This window comes from Anser cygnoides, chromosome 23 (assembly GCF_040182565.1).
Source record: "Anser cygnoides isolate HZ-2024a breed goose chromosome 23, Taihu_goose_T2T_genome, whole genome shotgun sequence".
NCBI classification, from domain to species: domain Eukaryota; kingdom Metazoa; phylum Chordata; class Aves; order Anseriformes; family Anatidae; genus Anser; species Anser cygnoides.
Window position 1 is genome coordinate 7,629,558 of NC_089895.1, and position 20,923 is coordinate 7,650,480.

General features: G+C 52.0%; 1 protein-coding gene and 1 long non-coding RNA gene across 4 annotated transcripts; one reads left to right on the forward strand and one right to left on the reverse strand.

The window, feature by feature from the left end:
• Window positions 1–474: 474 nt before the first annotated feature.
• C23H1orf174 (chromosome 23 C1orf174 homolog) lies at window positions 475–3,251 on the reverse strand. 2 transcript variants are annotated; one of them, XM_048067451.2, is made up of 3 exons: window positions 3,100–3,251; window positions 1,590–2,087; window positions 475–802 (listed from the first exon to the last, which is right to left on the reverse strand). In XM_048067451.2, the coding sequence occupies exons 1-3, from the start codon at window positions 3,172–3,174 to the stop codon at window positions 695–697; spliced, it is 681 nt and encodes a 226-aa protein (XP_047923408.2). In that variant the 5' UTR covers window positions 3,175–3,251; the 3' UTR covers window positions 475–694. The 2 variants fall into 2 exon arrangements, with proteins under 2 accessions (XP_047923408.2, XP_047923406.2); XM_048067449.2 differs by having other exon boundaries at window positions 1,590–2,071; window positions 3,100–3,235.
• Window positions 3,245–4,327, forward strand: LOC136786883 (uncharacterized). 2 transcript variants are annotated; one of them, XR_010826426.1, is made up of 3 exons: window positions 3,245–3,678; window positions 3,848–4,005; window positions 4,099–4,327. It is a non-coding gene; the product is annotated as an uncharacterized lncRNA (long non-coding RNA). The 2 variants fall into 2 exon arrangements; XR_010826428.1 differs by having other exon boundaries at window positions 3,250–3,587.
• Window positions 4,328–20,923: the final 16,596 nt, after the last annotated feature.

Sequence of the window (20,923 nt, forward strand, 5' to 3'; positions counted from 1 at the left end):
AATACTGCACAAGTTGCATTACAAAACTACTAAAAAGAGCAACTCTTAAAGCTGATCTGATGGAAGAGGGATGCAGTCACCTTCATTCTATGTGGTGGTTGTTCAGAGAACTGAGGAGCAATACAAAGTTACTTAACATCCAGTGATTAAAAACACTGAACTTCTGTTGGCATACATGCATTGAGTTTTGCCAGCAGAACTGCATTTTAAAGGTTCAATTGTTTTTTTCAGATGAAAATAATGCAGTGCAACATCACTTACACAGCAGAGGCTGGTGTCCCTCTTTGAACTGTGTTAGCTGGTTGCTTTACTAGCTATAATGGCAGACATCGCAGAATTAAAAAGGACTGTGTTCTAAGATAATTTTTAGAAAGGAGGGAGAATAGGCCAAATGTTCCCTGTAAATATGAACTCAAGTTTATAACAAAATAATAAAAATTTGTGTTTTCCGTGCTTTATTATAAGTACTAGTGATAAAATGATAAATCATAATTTATTTTGAATTCACTGAAAATTCAAACTCTGCCCCAGAAAATTGTGGGAGAACACTGCATCTGACAATTCCAGAGAAACAAACTATACCTGTTCTCTGTTTTAAGAAAAGGCAAACGCTGACAAATCATGCTAGTGATACAGCCAACCACCATTACACCGTCAGAAAGAAAAAAGGTTTCTTTTGTTTTACAGTTTCTTGCTAGAGAACATCCTCTTCCTCCTCCTCATCTTCCTTTGCAATGAAATGTACCCTTCTGAATTCCCGCCTGCTCACTGTTGTGCTTGGGAGTGCAACTGCTGGCTGATCCTTTAAGAAAAAGGTAACATCATTACATCAAGTTGCTGCAAATAGCAGACCTCCTACATCTCCAGCAGTTCCCATTCTTCCACACCGATACACGAGGCATTGACACACACCTCTTCACTTGGAAGTGGTGGCATCCAATTAAACCCTTAGCTAAAGCATACGAGCTTGGAGGGGAGCCTGTCTGAATCAGCCAAGGCTCACGGTCGAAGTGAGGGCTGGAATTCCTTCTGCAGTCTTGAAAAGGATTCAGAGAGGGTTAAGCGCTCTACAAATGAATCCTTAGTACACCCACTAAACCATAAGTTGTCTCCCACTAAACACCAATCCTCATTAAACACCTGAAAGATGAAAGCATCATTTGTCCAAAAGTTTATAATGTTAAATGCAGACCAGAGATTCAAATTTACCCTGAGCATTCCAAAAGCAGAGATGGCCATAAACAAATTTCCATCCCAAAGATTTAAAATATTCATAGTTAAGAACCAGTGACCAATGAAAAACTGTTTTGAAAGGATAACATTCTTCCACCGTAGTACAGCTATGTATATCTTTGTGAGTAAAAAGGCTACCTTAGAGAACTGGAGTAATAAAATCTAACCAAGAAGGATTTTGCATCTGAAATAAACTCGGCTTGTCTCTGACAGAGACAAATCTTTCCATTTGGTGGACGGGGATATTTCTTCATCCGACTACCAACGCTGGTCAAGCTTGCTGACAATTTTGAGACTAATATTGAAACAGAACAGAACTGAGTCTATAAAAAGTGAACAGACTTTCACCATCTTACCTGTATAAAGTCAATGTTTCCAAAGAACCTGTCCACAGGCATTGGCTGGTTACTGTCTTCATCCAAGAAAGCACTGTTATCTAGTTCCGTCGGTTTCTTTGGGACATCTCCATCCTTCAAGCTAGACTCATCTGAAAGTACAGTCTCACAGCTGCTTTCCTCTTCACTGCTGACATGATTTTGCAGATTTTCATTGCTTTCTGTTTTTGAAGGAGCACTACTTGATTTCTCTGCAAATGGCTTCAAAGAAACATTATGCTCCTTTTCCTGTCTCTCTTCACTAGTCTCTGGAATGCTTTCACCTTTTTTCTGTTCAATTATATTACAGTCTCCTGAATCTTCTGAATGTGAATCCTCAGCAGATGTTTTCGGTGCTGCCTTCCTCACTGCAAGGTTCCCAGTCCCGCATGTACAACCTTCTACTTCTGATTTTACTAGACTGTTTTTTTCACATTTTAGCCTCTTTGAGGGTTGTCTGTCAGCTGCTTTGCGTGAAGACTGTTAGAAGAAAAATCAGATCGTGAAGCTATCAAAAAAAACCAACTAACTAAATAAATAAATCACCAGATCTCATTAGTTGCAAGGCTAGATGTGAAACTGAATGGCTCCATCAGGTGAGCAGCCAGTGTTTGTCAAGGAGCTGCAGCCCGATTCAAACCTGCAACACTCAGCAAAATTACTAGAAAATGCATGTAAAAAAGAGGAGCAGATAGGTTACACTAGACCACAATGTATAGCTCATCACCAACAGAAATCCTCTCAAAGCGTAAACTAGTGCAGGACGTGGCTAATCACCATCTTCATGTTTTCTTAGGGACGCTATAGATCATAATGAGCGTAACAGAACGAACTACCATCTGCTGGCAGAGCCTGCTGGCTGGGTAACAGCACACTGCACAGACTCGTTCCACAGTATTTCAAACAATTAATTATGAATCCAAAAATTAACTCTGTAGCACACAGCCCTACTCAGGCACTGTATTTTTGCACACACGTTTAATAAAGGTGGGAAAGGTGAAGCGTTCACGTAAGCTCTGTGGGTAAATCTGACACAGTGTCACTCAGCTGGCAGCTGTTTATAATTAGTCTCCCTGCAGTTCCTAGGGCAGATTTTAAGTCTTTTGGAAGCCACGGTTCGCAGAGCAGCCGTGTACACCACGCTGTACGTTCACACAGCCCACACCACGCACAGGAGCGAGCGGCAGCGATGGGGTCGATATTTCCTTACAATTAGCAACTTGCACGGGGGATTGAGGGGCTATTTCACCAACCATTAATTGCACAGAACTGCCCGAACGGTTACAACCCACGAAACCACGTGGAAAATTAAGTTATTTTACAAAGTGCAAGGCAAACTACATCTGTAGGAACCGCTCGCCAGCCGGAGCCGCACCACCGAACGCCGCCAGGAGGGCCAAGGTCTCCCCGAGCGGGCGCAGGGAGGCACGGCCGGCATCCAGAGGCCGCCCCGGAGGCTCCCCCCGCGCCCCGGGCCCGCAGCGCCCCTCACCTGGCGGCTCCTCCCGCGGCCGGCCCCACGCGAAGCCCCGGCTCCCGCCCGCCCCGCCGGGCCTCCAGCCGCCATCTTGGGGGAGGGGGCGTGAGGCCGCGGCCGCCATTTTGGGGCCGGGCCCCGGCCTCGGGCGGCCCCCGGGGCGGAGGGAGGGGGGCTCCGGGCCGGTATGGGGGGGTCACCACCACGGTACCCGGCTCAACGCAGCCCCGGGCTTTGCCCCCGGTCAGGGTGGTGTTAAAACCGGCCTTTGGCACACCAAAACCGAGGAGCTGGCGCCCCGCTCCTCCCCGGTGGGCTGCTGCCTGGGAAAAACAACGAGTTGTGCCCGCTGGCTGTGTGGGTTATAAACATTTCAGGTCTTGCACTTGCCAGTGTCTTGCATCTGGAACGGCACTAGCTTCGGTTTTAAGATGTGCGGTTGGGGACTTATTATGCAGATATGCCTCTCGGTTCGCTTCCACAGCCCTCAGGGAACAAATTATGTTAGTAACTCAAATCCCTCTTTAACTTCAAGGACTCTGACGATAGCAGATGAATTTCTGTGTAGCAAAGCAGCGAGACACCTAGATTTAAGTATGTAATTATCTTCACTCATTTTACTGGGGGAGGTAAGGTAGGATGCTCACCCGCTGCAGGGAATCGAAGGTCCAACGCTGCTGCAGGCAGGGTCCTCCTGGACCTTTTTATTTATTTATTTATTTATTTATTTATTGCAAGCCGTTAACATTTTCACTCATTTCAGATCCATACCACAATTCTCTAAGGTTTGAGGATGTTTCCTGTGCTCCTCAATCCAAGTCAGCAGACAAAATTCTTGTCCGTGCAACCTGCCCTTAAAAAACATGAGCGACAATTTGAATCTCAGAAATGTGGCAACAATGTACCTCTGAGAATATTCAGGTAAGACATTTTTTCTCAAAACCAGAACGTCTCCCAGTTAAGCTGCTGAGGTTCAGAGACATTCCTGATATGTTGTTTTGCAATTTCACTTAGTGCTCAGGGGTCTTCTGCGCTTTGTTCTGCGGCTAAGATAATTCATATTCTCCTCCAAAAGCATCAAGTCTTGCTCCACTCTCTCACAGTGTTGTTGCTTGCAGCCAAAGAATACAGATGATTGTTTTTATTATACAGTGAAAACTTATATTGTCTCGTAAACAGAAGAGGACTGGAGGTGGCTGCAGAGCAGCATTTCTGTTGCTGGAAAACTTGGTTGCTGCTTTAATTCCCCCCATGAACTGAAAATAGTAAGAAAAAAAGAATTTTGAGGATTTTAATAAATTCTTTCCATAACACTTTGCATTTCTCATTCTTTACGCTGCTTTGTAAAGTTGACATGCATGTTAGAGCGACGAGGGCAGTGGTGGCTCAGCCCCCTGCAGCCTGGCATGCTTCGGTGGCCCAGCACGGACACAGCCATACAGCAGGCAGAACCCGGGACTAACCCTTGCACCTCTGCCCAGATATGGATCCAGTCGTCTATTCTCCTTTTAAAATTCTTCTCTCTGACAGCGAAATAACACATGCCAGAGCACCGAGATGCTTTCTACAAGGGATGTCTTTCCCCTCTATCTTTCTGGGTGCCAGGCTCACCAGGGAGTGAGGGGATGCAGCACCTTGCACACACACATCCAGAATGCCAGGGCTTTTTGCAGAGCTCTTGTATTCTGGTCACTGCATTCTCTCCCCAACAATAACCTTACTTCATGAGAAAATGATGGCAATTTCACAACTGCAGATGTTGCATTTTCTGAAATACAGCTGATCCCTCTCTGAGAAAACATCCATCACACAGTGCAGAGAGCATCCCAGGAGAGGCAGCAAGAATGGAGACCCCCTCCAAGATCAGTCCACATCTCAACAGCATTGTCTCCTGAGTGACTTGAAAGACTGCGCAGAGACTGCTAGCAGCCAAGAAGCCCTTAAAGAGAATCAGAGCAGCACAAACTATTTACATTAAATTCACATTTCCACAGAAAAGAGGACTTAGTCTCAACAATATTATAAAGTGCTTTTTATTAGAATCTGTTGTCTAAGCAGGCAGACCAAAAAAAAAAAAAGGAGATTTTGTGATCTCCCTCATTTTTATGAAAGCTGGCTGGCGGGTGTAAAGCAGCAGCTGATGAGCTTATTGTGCAGGAAGGGAGGGTCAGGCTGTGAAACTCGATGTGTAAATTAGCTTCTTGCAGCACTTGTCTCTGTGCCTGTCACTTCCACCAGTGTCCCTGTCTGTTATAATCCTCCAAGTTCATTTGGTTAAACATTGGTGACATGCTGGGGACGGCAGCCAAAAATAATGTTGCCTGTAAACACAACGGCTGTGAACTGTTGAATGAGAGATCTATCAAACTAACCAAGCATCCAGCAGGAGCGCGGACTGGTCTTTTCCTGCTATGGAAAAGTTATTTTTAGCTCAGGTGGCTGCATTCTTCTTCATTAACGGCACCTGGGGAAAAAGCTGAATGAGGTTCCCCCGCCTCGTAGCCGGGATAGGGAGACCTGGGCTGCAGCATCCTCCTGCGCTCAGCGCCTCCTCGCAGAGCCAGCTCTGGCAGGATGAATTAGTCTAGCTGGGGCTTTGGAGACAGCCCTTTCGCCACCGTTCCTTCCAGTCGCGCTGCCACGATGTTGTCATGCCAACTCAGGTAATGACTGAATACTGAACTGCTGATTTTGGGCTGCCAGAGCCACTGTCTCCTGGAAGAATTGCTGATGAGTTGATAGAACTAGCTGGAACTGAAACATTCAGGCGAGTCTGCAGCCCTCCGACACCGGCTGCCCAGGGCAGTGCTATCTGGAGTACCTTTGCACCACTCAAACCCAGATAAAACCTTCATATTAACTACCAAGGAATGTTCACACCGTGAACTAGAGAGCCCAGACAGAGCAACAACAGGGAACTGATGACACAATTAAATTTTGTGCATGCCAGATGAAAAACCTCTCTTTGAGCCTTATTTTGGATTTCTTTCTAATACCTTATCGAGAGCCAAATGTGGCATGCTAGAATCTGAAGAAATTAATACAACTGAGCAGAGTACATTGGCTTTGCGCGAAAGAGCAGCAAAGAAAAATTGCGAAATTCATTACTTTAATGAAAAACCTGAAGGGATAGCTGAGAATCCAGAGAAGCAGCCTGCAGCGGGGCAGTTGTGGTGCTGGGCTGGCAGAGGAGCTGCGCCACGCTGCCCTCCCTGCCGCCCGTACAGCCGCGGATGCCAGATCCCAACCAGGGCTGGCAATAAGATCCTCCCCAGTTCTGATGCAAATACCTGGTTTTTGTAACTATCTCTAGAGGTTATGTGGCAAACCCTTCCCAAGGCACTCAGCAAACACCAGCCCACGAATTCAGGGCACCTGATCTGCCCAAGGCTTCCTCCCCTTCCAAGGGCTTTGACTGCTTTAAGCAACGTTGATTTTTTTAAAGCGTTTCACAAAACCCGAGTAAATCTCTCCCAGCGCAGAACATCCCACTGAGACCAAATCATTACCATTGCTCCAGGAGCCTGGCTGATTGCAAGGGCTGCGGCAACGCAGCGCTGCTGCTACAGAGCCGAACAACGGCTTACAGGGGTTTTTTCCTGTCTCCATCTAATAGCTGCTTAACAGCAGTCGTGCAAACAGGCGTTCCCTTTCCAACACTTTTTTATTTTTTTATTTTTTTCAGAAAGGTTGGTTGCAGGGTTTGCCATCCCGCTAAGAGCTGGGGGAGGCGGCTGCGGACACTGGGGGTCACTGTTACACCGGAGATGCAGCGCGGCCGGGGGAGAAGCAGCTCCCGGCCCCGGCCCCGGCCCCGGGCAGCTGCCCTCCCTCGCAGGAGGCCGCACTCATCCCCCAAGGTGTGGAGGCTGCATCACATCACACCTGGGAAGCCTCTCGCTTTTCCCTCTCCCCTTTTTGTGCTGCCCTCTCCGCACCCCGCAGAGCGGCGGGCAGCCCGAGCGCCGCGTTAAAATCGGGTCGGGAGCGTTACGTGGGAGCAGCTCAACCCCAAAGGGGCTGGGAGGTGACACGGCAGCCCCGGTGCCCGCTGCTCCCAGCCGGGGTCAGAGCAGCCTCACCACCTCCTCCAGCCCCTCGCTGCCCGCAGGTACCCACCAGCTGCCCTGGCCGGCCGGCCGTGGGAGCAACCCCGCTGCGTTCAGCCCAAAACACAAGCCCAAGGCACTCCCAGCATCATTTCTTTGCTTAGTCACCGTTGCACTGCTTTATTAGGGGGAAGGGGGTGAAGGCAGCTCTCACGCAAACCTGCGGATGGTGCAGAGGTGGCACAGCTCAGGCTTGCCTCCCCTCCTGATAGCATCAGAGTCATTCAGGTTGGAAAAGGCCTCTAAGATCATGATGTCCAACCCTTACCCCAGAAAATCCTCCGTGTGTGCTCGTGGCAGCTTTCCCCACGCTCATCCCAGCGCACGGCCACCCCAAAGAGCCTCTGTGGAGGGGTGGGTGTGCAGGGACGGCCCCGCGGGCTGGAGGAGAGCCTGGGCAGGGGCTGCCGGCTCCTGTATCCCAAACAGAAACCCCACTGGGAGCCCACCCTGCTCAGAAAGTGCTGCCCGAGCTGCCTGGGCAGCGGTCACAAAGCAGGAAGCCTCCTCTTCCTCCACCCTAAGCACCGAACTTGCTGAGCCCTACGCAGGTTCTCTACCAGTGACAGGCAGCGTTTTGGTAAACGCTCTACATTATTTAACGCTGTTTCTTTGGGGAGATTAAAAGTGCTCCGAGTAAACATACCTCTCCTCCACGCACACCTGACAATGACAGAAGAGGCTGTTTTACAGAAGGCTCATTAAAAATAAAAACACTGTGTTGATTTCAGCAGCTTAAATTACTTAAGCCACTGTAATGGGATAAATATTTGATGGTGAAGTTTATTAAATTTCCACCGATATTATGTTGCTGCTAAAAATATAAAGGATTTTTAAAGCCTGCTTGGCGTCTCCGAAGGGAGATGGTTGGAAACCTGCCTCAGAATCTGCCTGCAGGGACCACTTTTGGGATGCAAACAAATTATCTTCTTGCCTCTGTCGTCTGCAGGTAGCAGCGAGTGCTTTCTGCTCCCATCAGAATTTGTCAAGTCCCTGCTAGCCACAGAGAAGTAGCACGGGGCAGCCTGCAGCTGCTGGAAAAGCGTGTCGCTGTGTGATCCCGCTGGGGACTGCTCCGCTTCACGGTGTCCCCAGGCCCAGGACAGCCCCGGCAGCAGCGCAGGGAAGCAAGGAGCCTGCTGCAAGCGGGGGGCGAGGGGCAGCCGCCCCCAGCTGAGCATTTGTCAGGTTTGGAGCCTACCTCTCAGCACACGCAGGCTCTCGGGACCACGTTCATCACCCCCCAGCACAGGGAAATCTAAAGAGCCTGGACGTGGAAGGCTGCCAGGATATTTCACATTCTGATTTTACAGTGTTTTACCTGATCTTAACACACGAGCGCTTCCCTTTGAACCCAGCTGGAGACGAGCCTTGCCTTTTAGCCGAGCGATGCCCGCGTGCCCACAAAGCCCCGTCCTGAAGCGTTGCCCTGGGAATCGATAGCACAGCTCCTGCCAGGGTGCTGGCAAGTCGTGCAGCCCCGAGTCTACAGACGTTTCTATTTGCCTCTGAAATGATTGCTGTGCAGAGATATACTCTGTGTCTCTGTCATGGAATTAACTCGTGTTCATTTTGTCACTTGTGATAATTCAATACATGAAGTTACAAAACCTCAACAATTTCTTGCCTGGCTCTCACAAATCACCAGTTGCTGGGCAGATGAGCGGTATCCCCAAGGACAGAGCAGGTCCAAGCAGAGGTGCTGGGCCAGGGCTTATCAGAGGAAAAAAAACTATCAGTGTTTTCATTGAGAGACATCTTTTTTCCCTGGTATCTTACACGAGTGGCAGTTTAAGCTACTTGGGGAATATTGCTACAGTTCAATAGCTCCCCAAATTAAAAAAGGATAATTACAGCTGAAACACCCCAGAGAGGGACCATGGAATGGGCCACCGAGGTCAGTCTCTTGCCAAGTCTTACCAGCTTCTTGCAGAAAAGGAGCAAGCTTCACCTGCAAAGCACTTAAAGGGTTTTTTTTTTCCCCTTCCAGTACTGATACCAGAGATTTCATGTAAAAAGCTGCCTCTGCACCTCAGAAAAGACCTTCTACCAATGGGGCTCCTCAGACAGCATCTATCTCAAAAGAGCAGGGAAAAACAATCAGAGGAGACATGTTCCGTTCATGCAACAGCAAGCAATATTGTTCCATTGGCAAGATTCACGCTAAGACAACTGCTGCGGTGCCCTCGAGTGCAGCGCGCTCATGCATCCATTCCAACGGGGGACTTAAGTGCAGCAGGAGCGATTCAGTTACCAGCCCTACAAGGCTCCAGTAATGAAGCCAGGCCCTCATTACAATCTGTTTAAATATTTTCTACGTGGCAAGCACACCTCCACCACCTCCATTAGGAGCTCGCCGGCGGGTTTCCTGCGTTCTCTTTGGGAGCAGCTCTCCAGGAGCAGCTCCGCTACGCGCTGTCACAGCGCACACGTCACCTCCCGCCTTGTGAGGGTTGTGCCTTGCCACCCTCACACCTGCACGCCGTAAGGAGACAGCAAGCACCCAGACACCGCCCTGCGTGCACCGTCTCCTTCCCTGGGCGACCTGGCTGGTTGTCCTCAGCCAAAACGTCCACCCCTTGGGTACCCGCCACGCAGCCAGCAGCAGCGCCGGCACGCTGCGGACGTCCTTCTGACAACTGGGTTTGATGTGAGGATGCCTGAATAGGAAACCACCCATGAGCAGAGGAATAACACCACATATTCCGTGCTGTCATTTCGACTAGAAAGCAAAGCTGGCAGCTCTCTACCTTTGGGGAATTAGAGGCTGTTTGGACAAAAGTTTCCCCACGAGTAGCACACTTGCGGGAACAAAGCCATAGGGTTCACAGCACAAACAAGTTTCCTACAGCCCGCGTGATCAAAAGGCAGCACTGAAGCAGTGTGTAAACCAGGTTAGGCAGGAAAGATTAAACAATAATCAGGCTGCACAAGAAGTGCCTTCTGATATCGGGTTCTGAGAGAATTTAAACAAGCGGTAGCTCCATCATTTCCAGAGACGACCCTGCAGACAAGAGCGGTGTTTAAGGAGAAGCTGTGCGATCCCTGGGGCTGTAATTCTGCCATCCTGCTTGCCAGGGGAAGGAACCAAGTCACCAGGCAGGGCCGTGCGAGGCAGCTCGGCTCACCAGTGCCACCCCAGCTCTCCTTGTGTTCCCATGTGGCTGCTGAAGCTCGCTGTCACTTCTTTAGGTCCTGCGGAGGAACGCCCACAACGCGACCAGGGGCTTCTGCTGCCGTGCTTAACTCAGCACATTTCAACATCCAAAGTTTTTTCAGGGTGGATGTGAGGGTTAAAAGCAGCAAATGGCAGAGCTGCACCGTCATCCCAGTTCTGACCAGTTTGGGGCGTCCCGCGCTGCTCCACGCTGCGCCCTGGGGAACGCTCATCCCCGCCACCCCAATGCCTGCAGAGCTGCCCTGAATGGGAGCCTGACCCTGACACCAAAACACCCATGTGGGGCTGATCCTCCCCATCACAGACTTCTTGCTGCAAACAGGAGACATCAGACCCCCCTCATTGCCCCTGGCCAGCCCTCAGGGAAGCACTGGCTTCTCCTCCTTTCCTCAAAGCTCTCCAGGGACAAACATCGCTGGCCAACAAGCCCGATGCACATTAGCAGCTCTTCCAGCCCCTGGACCTTGTCACTCCCCAGGGAACGTGTTTTTACCTCTGCTCGATGTTTCCGCTGCGTGGCCGGGGCCAAGCTCCGTAAGCTCCGTGTGCTCGATGTGCCGCTTCCCCAGCACTTGACCCGCGGCCGTGCTCTGCCTGCACATTTCTCGCCGCTTCGTGCCTTCGGTCATGCTCCTTGGTAGGAAACATGCGAATCCTTCAATTTTGCCTCTATGCTTAGCGGTCGGGGAAGGAAAATCCCCTGAAGAACTGCCTAGGTTGCATCTCCGGGAAGCAGAAAAGTACAGGTGTGCACTTCCATAAATATTTCAGGACGGAGTTTATTAGATTCAGTAACGTGGCAGCTGCAGCAGTACAGATGCTCAGGCTTTGGAAGGAGGCCAGCCACCCGTCTCACGACGAACACTTGTAAAGGTAACACGCTGGGCAGAGCGGGGCCGCCTCCTCTAGGCACGGATAGCTGGCCAGGAGGGAGAGAGGGGCCACCAGCCTCCTGCTGAAGCTATTTTTCCTTCTGTAGTTTAATCCTCCTCCTTCCCCTTGATATGCAGTTTATTTAATTGCAGAGACAGGATGCATTTCTTTCTTGAGGGATTGTGGGAGAATATTTGTAATCCAGGGGCTGTAATTGAACTCCGTAATAATAATTATACTTCTCTTCATTAATGTGTCTTAAAGCTCATTACAAACTATTCTGGTGCCAGCATCTTTGCCAAATCCCTGCAGGGTTGGAGATAACTTTTTATTCCACTGCAGTAGCAACTTTAGAGTGCTCCTACAGTTAGAGGGTAACAGCCATAGCCCACACCAGAAACCCAATTTTAAGGGCAGGGGAGCCAAGCCCCAGTGAGCATAGGGAATTGCCAAAGCGTCCCAGGTGGCCGCAGGCTGGCCCGGGAGCAGTGAGCAGCAATGCTGCTTCGCTGAACACCGTGCTTGGGCTCGTCCATGCAGGGGTCTCGCCGGAGTCACCCCGCATTTGGGGATTTTCTGGCTGGCTGAAGCGAGCACTGAAATGCAAAGCGCTGCTGGGACACAGCCGGGTCCCCACGGGCAGCGTGCAGACAGCAGAGAGCAGGGACACGCCTGTCGTTACATACCCCGAAGAACGCATCTGAAAGCGGATGCTTCTCAGTACAAGAATGCCTATTCCAGATCGCAGGTCTGCAATTAAGATGAAAAATTCAAACTTGTTTTACTTAGACAAGAGATACCAGGGAGACGGCACATTAGGATATGTTCCAAACTCACAAATCCCATTAACGCTGAAGTGAGGTCCCCATGCAAATCCCTGTGTGCGGAGAGGAAAACATGCCTCAGATTTAAGATAATTTTAAGCCCCTCTCTGATACAGGGATGCTGCTCTTTCAATATTTAAGCTCATTCTGTGAAACAACACAAGTTATCTAACATTCATTATCCCGTTCGTGCCAGCATCTTTGCCAAGTCCCCAGTGCATTGGGGAGAACCATTTTCTTGCTACGGCAACAGCACTGAGGTGTGCCGTTGCAATTACAGGGGAATATAAATTTATAGCTCTCCTGAAATCACAGCACTCCTGTTGCAGCAGCCCACTGGCTATGTGCTAAATTTGCCCAGACAGCAGCACGGCCAGACAATGACGGCCTGTGGAGATATTCCCAAATAGACCAGGTGCCTCCGAGTTTTCTTTTGGATAAAATGAACTCCTCTTTCACCATCTCCCCAGCTCATATCAATTTCAAGAGAAAAAGATATGAAAAAGGAGCAGAACGAGTGACAGCAGCCACAATAGGCTCTCTCTGAGACGATTCTTCCAGGTATATATGCACTTGCTCTAGGTCTGCAAGTATTTGTCATATAAGTTCAATTAATTTTCCCCAACCAACCCTCACTGCCTTTCCTCAGAAACTCTCCTGTTGAGCTCATCCACGACGCTCGGAGCTGTCACTCCCTGGGCCCTGCCAGCGTGCTGCACGCTCCTGGTCGCGTGAGCAAGGCAAGCCCTGAGCTGCACCAGGTGCAGTTTGCAGGGGCAGAAGAGAAGCAGATGAAAACATGCTTAAAATGATGAAGCTAGGAGGTTTTACCGGCAGGCACAGATGTCTGGAAAATCCTTTCTGCCTTTTGGAGCAGAGCAAAGCAGAAGACATGTCAATGGGCATCCCGGCTGCCAAGGACCACCCCCTCCTCTCCATCCCTGAGACCTGTGGCTGCACAACCTGGAGCTTCAGGGAGCCCCAAAGCACACCAGGAACATCAGAGAGCCCCAGCAGCAAAGTCAGCTGAAGACAACGCCGTGCACAAAGCAACAACCCCGAGATCATTTCTGCCTGTCTTAAAGCTGCCTGTCTGCTGCCTCTGCTGCTGCGGAGAGCGGCAGAGAGCAGCGCCAGCCTGTGCGGGAGCCCGACAGCTGGGTCCGGGCAGGCACAGCACTGCCGAGCTGAGGCCCGTCGGTGCTTTCTGAGGGGATGCTGAGGAGCACAAGGCGCACACTCCTGACCTTGCTGGAGCCTCTTCTCCACCGGGTGAAACACCAGCGAGCCGTCACCTGAGGGACGCTTGCACGCTGTCCCCTTTCCTGTCCCGGTGCTGGTGGCAGAGGACCAGAGGACCTGATTCTCCAGGAGCATCGCCCACACCCCACCCCTCCCCAAAGCAGCCTGCTCTTCAGGGATTTCTGTCTTTCTGATTTAGGCTGAATTGTATCCACCCGAAATGATTTCATTGCTTGAATCTCGAGTCTAGCCTCCAGAGACTAATTACCTGCTTCCTGCATTTGCATCATTACATTCAAGTCCGTTTAAGGGATATGCAATTTCTGGAAGGGGAACTGAAACCGAGAGGTGAAAATCTTCTAAGCAGCAAATGGCTTGGAAGGAAGAAGCGAGAACGCACGTGTGGTGGGCACAGCCATTTTGAGATGGGTTTGGTCCATCCCCCCCGAGCTGGAGCTGCAGGCACTGTGCATAACCAGGGCCTGACTGGGTACCGGCACATGGAGAACACGGGTGAACCCCTGTAGGCTTTTCTGAAAGGCTTTTAAATACCAAAAGCAAGGAGAAAACCTCGACAGGCTGCTGGATCACGTTTTGTTTTTCCACCCTTCCCAGCAAGAAGGCTCTCAGATGCAATTGGTGTTAAAGTCTCTGCTACACAAAGCAAAACACAAGGCCGGGCTCTGGAAGCCCAGACGCTGCCTCCCGCACCCAGGTGCTCACCCAGCGGGCTCCGTGCTCCCGACTGCCAAAACCTTCTGCCCTCGGCTTGCCTTGGGGCCCCACGAGCCATCACCCACCCTGGACCAAAAGCTGCAGTCAACTGGCTGGGCTCTCATGCTCCAATCACCCTAATGGCACTTTGGAAATGCAAACGAAAGTGAGTTTATGATATTTTACGTAAATAAGCAATGTGGCAGTCCCGTTCTGCCTTGGCCTGCCAGGGAAACTCACTGGAGAGATATTAACATTGAAATATGTGACCATGTTCGCATGGAACATTTATTGTTTAACTCTGGGCTCCAGTAACGGCTCGTATAAATTATTCATTTTGGAACTGAGATGAAATGCCAAAAACCCCACCCGCCAAGGGACCGCTTTTATTGCTACCAGAAATCCAGACGGAGTTGGCAGCGAGGCCACCGAGGCGGCACGCGAGCGGAAAGGAGCAGGCACCTCTCTGCGATGCCGCTGCCCTGCACGGGCTTCTTGGCGCTGTGCAGCAGCTGGGCCCAGCATAACAGGGCACAAACACTGCCGCCAAGCTCCTCGGGGCCCTGCGAGGTGCAGAAGCATTTGCTGGAGGAACCACAGCAGGGGCTGGGCTGCGCTGGGAGCCCTGCGCGCTGAGCGGCCACCTCACCAAGAGCCCGGCTGCCCGGAGCCCCGTGCAGGGCAGTTGTGTGAGCCAGAGCTGCTTGGATCCTCAGGGCCAGGCGTAGAAATTGGCCCCCACATTTCGGGAACCCTCTGCAGCACCAGGTGGATAAGGCAAGGGCACGCACAGCCCCAGACACCCGCCTGCTGCCCTGCAGGACGCCGGCTGCACAGTGCTGGCGCGGCCCATACCGGTACGCTAAAAGAGTGCCTGGCAGTTACCATGGCAACTCTTTTTTTTTTAAACCCTGCTGTTAAGCAGTTGTGTCAGCCCTCTGCGAGCATCATCACGAGCATCATCAAGGGGCCGTGGTGACCCCGAGGTGGCCGCGGTGCCCCACATCCTACCCGGCCACGTCCCAGGAAGGCGAGGAGAGGCGTCCCACCCTGCTGCCAGGGCCACAGGCACGGCGCTGAGGGACCAGGTCCTTGATTTTTGCACGGGGAATGCCCGCAGCACCCCCAGCCCCAAGGTGCAGCTGCAAATTGCCCTTCCCTGGGCCCCCTCCCTCCTCATGCCTCCCCCTCTGCCAGGGACGAGGAGGCGCGGGGAGCCTCCAAGAACCAAACCCAGGTGACGGAGCATCCCCCAGCAGGTCGTGGCCACCGCCTCCCCCCCAGACTCACCTCCAAAACACCCCGCAGGCAGCAGTCCCATCCTTCCAGCCCCCACGCCACCAGCACCGTCCACCCGCATCCTCCAGGCTGGGGAAAGCAGCTCTCCGAGCCCTGCTCCCACCTGCAGCCTTTTGTAACCTTGCTCCTGAGGGTAATTAGGCCATCCTGGTGCCTCCTTTAACCCTCTCCTGCCCCCTGTGATGGGCCTGTTGCTGGTCCTGTCCTGAGATACCCAGCCCCGCGGGCACACGGCGCTCCGGGAAGCAGGGGGGGCTTCACCAGCTTGTGCAGGAGCAGCCACCCCCTGCGACCGCCGTAACTTCTCCTTACAAACTGCAACTTTTTTTATCGGCAGCTGTCTCTGCCTCCAGCAGCATTTTACGGACCATAAGAAAGGCTAAGTGGAAGTTTCCCTTTTTGTCTTTCTATTTTTTTTATTTTTTTTTTTTATGACTAGCAGCACGAGGCGAACAGCTCCACGTGGTCTGGAGCAGGAGCCGTGGTGGCAGCCCCCTGCTGCGGGTACCCCCGGCGGGCAGCAGCGGCACAAGGGCAGCGACAGCATCGTGGGTGCATGCACCAGCCTGCGCCTGGCTCAGTCCCTTCAGGTGGGGAATAATCTCACCGCGGAGAACGCTAATGAGAGTTTTGTATGGGAGAAACGGAGAGGTGAAGCTACCTATCACAATACTGAGCAATGAAATTAAGAGGGTAATAATTATCCGTGCATGAGATTCCAAGCAGAAGAATTATCCCAGGAGCCGTGTGACTAACTGCCTGGGGTTCCCGCAGGTGCCTCCCACCCCCGGGTTGTTTTCACACAACAGCTCCCGAGGCTGCCGGCCCCCGGCTCGCTGCCGTGTGCGCTCCTGTCCGGCACGCGCAGCTGGGCATGTTCCAGGCAAATCACAGCACGCAAATGTGTAGGATCCGAGGAAATCAATGGCATTAAAAATTAAATCTGGAATCATCCCGAGAGTGAGAAAACACTTGCCAACGTTTTGTTTGCACGGGCAGATAGCGGAGCTGAGGGCAGAGCGAGCACCGCAGGCGGTGCCAGCCCGTCCTGCTGCACGGTGCGGGTGTCGCAGCCGGAGGAGCCTCTCCTCATCCTGCTGCTATCGTGGGAGAAGCAGCCGAACGTTTTTTCCCCTCTTCTAACCCTGTGTTTAGAAACTGAAGCCAAACAAGGCTGTGCCCAGTGTCGGGTCACAGCGCAGTTAGGTTCATCAGGCACAGAAAGCACCTCCTGCAGCTCAGTGCCCCTCTCCGGAGGGGGTTTTGCCCTGCAGCCCCCGTCCAGAAGAGCACTCCCTCATGTGCAGCATCGCTCCCCGGCTGCCGACGTCTCTGTGTTGGGCTGGGGACAGGCCCTGCAACGCCCGCTGCTCCAGTGCTTTTACAAGACATAAAGGCACAAAATGCAGCTGGGGTCCACGTGCCCGTGAAGCACAGCTCTGCTCCTGCTGGCCTGGCCGGCGCTGCAAGGAGCCGCTGGCACAACCGCCCTGCGGGCAGAGCCCGCGTCTCCCCGGGATGCAGCCCAGGTGCGAATATTGAAAATATGCTGAATATCCCTGAGAAATGCATCTTCAGGGGCCGAGTCGTGCCATCTCACTGTGTGAGGAGAGATGATATAATTCCAGTTCGTGGCTTCTTTAGTGGGGATTTTATTTCTTAGCCTGCGGCAGTGTTTCTCTGGAAGGGTTCTGCGTTGTGTCAGCGAGATGATCAGCCGGCTCCGAGGACCTGGGGACAGACGGCGACACCAGCCTCCTCCCCGAGCTTACCTTCAAAGCCTGCACACCGTGGGGGAAGGCTGATGGGGGCACCTCTGGCTGCCCCTGCCACCTCTGCCCAGTGTCCACCGGCGGGGTCTGCCCGGGCAGGGGCAGAGGAAGGGGCTCGGGGCTGGGGCCGTGCCAGCTCCAGCATCCCAAGTGCACCGCTGCCAGCCGGGGTGTGTGACTCTGCCCAGAGCAGCCTCGCCGAGAGTCAGCTCCGCAGAAGCCAAACAATGAGGGAAAGTATCAATAAACATATATTTTTTACAGTCCATTATCTTACCCTTGCCAGCTTTTAGGCTGTTATTGCACCAAGCCATTAAATCCCCTCCACGAGCACCACGCGCCGTTTGTGTAACGCCGCATAATGGGACCGCTAATGCCTCCCCCCCCGGCTGCCGAGCGCTTCAGGAGAGGCATTAATACCAGCGTCCGCAGAAACAATCCCTTCGTTCCAGGTTATTTGCGCTTAATGCCACAATATCGCCGAAATCCCTCCTAAAATTAGTACAGATGATTAAAAAAAAAAAAAACCACAATAAAACATTAATTAATAATCTCTATGACAAACGCGTGAATAGAAACAGGTCATTACAGCTAGCCGTAGGCCCCTTCAGGAGCAGAAGGGCTTACAGTTTCTTGACAACGGTCACAGAGGACACGAGTAATTTGTAGCCCAGTGGCCGGCCCACGTCACAGCCAACTGGCCCTGAGAGCAGAGGACACACTTGCTGCCGAAGGACCAGCAGCACGGCCCGCGTTCACTGCTGTTTCCACCCACTTGACCTTCCAGAGCTTGTTTTTTTTTTAAAAAATAATTAAGTGACATTTCCAGTTCAATAATGTTTCGCGCTATTAGCGGCAGGATCTAAGATGCAGAATTAAGGTAATGAAGTGCAATAATCAGCGTGCACAGCCTCACGACACCAGCAGCCTCCCACCCCGCCGTGGCCCCGTCTCCCAGCCTCGCGGCTGCCCCTTTCCCTGCCGAACCAGCTCCCCGTTTACTCTTACACGGTTCCCCGCAGTCGTTCTGCTTTTGAGGCACGATTAGAAGGGGGGTGAGGGTCCCAGCTGCAGGGCACACATGCAGCCAGGTGGAGCTGCTGCGGGTCGGGAGCACAGCACCCCAAGGACCCCAGCCCCTGCTGCGGGACCCTGCAGCCCACCGCGGCGCGGGGAACCCCACGCTCGTGGCCTCGGCTCTTTGTGCTCACGTTTTATTTCTCCTGAGCAAGACTCCGTAACTAACATTTCTCTCCAAGCAGCCTGGGCAGAGGAATTAAAAATTCATGGCGCCGTGGTCCAGCTTAGCCTTTCAGTTTGCCCCGGTTCAGCCGCAGCCTGGCTGCTGCAGCATCGCCCTGTGCGCGCTGTCCGGGCGCACACGCAGCATCCCCAGCGGTGCCAGCCCCCACGCCGAGCACCCTGCCAAGCCCAGCAGCAGGCTGAGGGAGGGGACGCACCCCCAGGAGCCTCCCTTCTCATTCCCAAGGCTCCCTTTGTGGCATTCGGCCACCGCAGCCGTGTCCGTGGCCACCTGAGGCCGGCAAAACCATCTGGCTCAACACCCGTGGCTGCAAGGGCTGCATGTCAAACAGGGCGCGGGGCTTCAACGCTCATCCCTTAATGTGTTGTTAAGGCCTCATTATTAGGCAGCAAAGCTCAGGCATGCTGGAATTTGCAAGATTTGTATGTACATGCCGCCAGTGTTTGTTAAAGACCTCTCGAACAATTGACAAGAATTTGAGAAAGATGTTGCTGCCTTTCTCCTGTGGCATCTTGAGGACGCTGAAAACAAATTGTCTCGCCGCAGACAATGCCCTTGATGCATAATAGCAGAGCCGTTTCTAAACAATTGGGGGTTGATTTTTATTTTGGCTTTAACTCAGCTTTCCCAGTGCAGGTGTCCAATTTGCTCCTGCCTGTGTAAATCCCACCATGCGAATAGCTCAGCTGTAGGCACGGATCAAACCGGGAGATATTTCCTGGTCGGGCTTGCACCTCGCGGAGGCGGAAGCTCCACGCCTGCGAACCAGGCGGCTGGGATATGTGCATGACCCGCAAGAGATTCATCAAGGAATTAGCACGTGGGGCTAAAGCAGGCTAAAGGGACCCTGGAGAGCACCTCTGCAGCCTCCCAGTGGGGCAATGAACCTGCACAAGGCTCACGCTGTTCCCTGGGGGTTATCCAACCTTTCTCTTTCAGGGGAGACCAAGACACGCCTTGTTTTACGATTGACAAAAAACAAGGGCAACCTCCCTGGCACAACTACTCAGAGAAATATTAGGTGAGAGGGTTGTGCCCAGCCTGCCCACACCTGCGGGCACTTTGCTTCCAGAGCAAACGTTGGTATTTGAAGGTTTGTGTGTTGCAGCTCTCACATGGGCTGTAACCCTCACCGTGCCCTTGGCTCTGTGCAAACCATGGCTTAAAGCTGGAGAAACATCACAAAATGTCGAGGGGCCTTTTGTTTTGCTGGGGGGGTCTCTGATGCGCTACCTTAGATCCTTTTGCAGAGGACACGAAGCCGTGCAGGCACACTGCTCAGCCCCACGCCGCTCGCAGCCCCAGCGGGGAAAGCCTCGAGCCTCCCTGGGAAGGCACGGAGGATTTCTCATTGTTGAGGCTGAGAAGCAAAGTCTGTATTGTGTAAAGTAATTAAATAAAGCTATCGGTCTTCCCTGTGAAGTGGCTCACACTAGCTGCTTCATTATGGTTTTTACTCTTTAGAATATGACCCAGACAACACTTACACCATAGTAAGGTTTCACTTCAAGGGTCTTAAAAGGAAATCAATTATTTTTAGAAATATAAATATTTTACGAAGCAGCTTCTCTTTCTAATGACGGAATAAAGAAGAACACGGCCATTTTGCTCTTCAGCGGTAAAAAGCAATGCAGCAATCCAGCCTCAAAGCCTGCAGCACTTCACCTGAGTCACCTTCTCCAGGCGTCTTAGGAAGGATCCTGAAATACAGTATTTTCTGCTAAATTATGCACATTGGAGCTGGCCATGCTCCACCACCAGCACCACCACCAGCTCTCGGTTTTCTTCGAGGGGTGGTTTTTATAACCCCACCCGCCTGTTTGCTCCCTGATGCTTTCAGAAGACCGGGAGGAGCGCTAGGCAGCGAGCTGCTGCCCGAGCCCGGGGGGTGTTGGCTCCAGATGGGCTTTCTGCATTCAGAACAGCAGGCAAAGAGTGGCGGAGGTGGACGAAGGATGGAACTGGGGCACGCTTCAAGGAGGCCGTCACAGTTGTGCGTGCACTTGAACCTCGTGGCCCCGGCACCCGGCAGGACTGAGACCGGGGCAGGCACTGGGGGCGGCTTTCCCCCCCAACCTGGGGACCAAGCACAGCTGAGGAACGCCGGTGTTTAGATTTTTATATTATTATTGTTTATATCAAATGAGCGAATTCCCAAGCTCTTTGGTTTGCTCTTACATAATTTAGACCAATCAGTGCACTTCCTAATGCAACATGCTCTTAACTTTGCTGAGCCCTAAGGCATCAAATTTATATTCTGTTCTGCCGCTGTGAAAATGAATGGTGTAACAGTGACAGGAGGAAGAAGGGGCTTTAAAGAGGGAGAAGCAGCAGAAGGGAAAGAAAGATAGTTGAAAGAAGCAGAAAGACAGGGAGAGGAGAATATACAGAACAGCAAAGTGGTTTATAATGGAAGGACTGTAATTTATTTTGACACTAATCATGTATTATTCATTTGGAACAAAAATAAACCTTATTAACCAGGAAAAACAGATCTCCCATCTCCAGCCCACGTTGTGACGAGCGATTCGCGGTGCTGAGGATGCTGACAGCCGCCGGGCTGG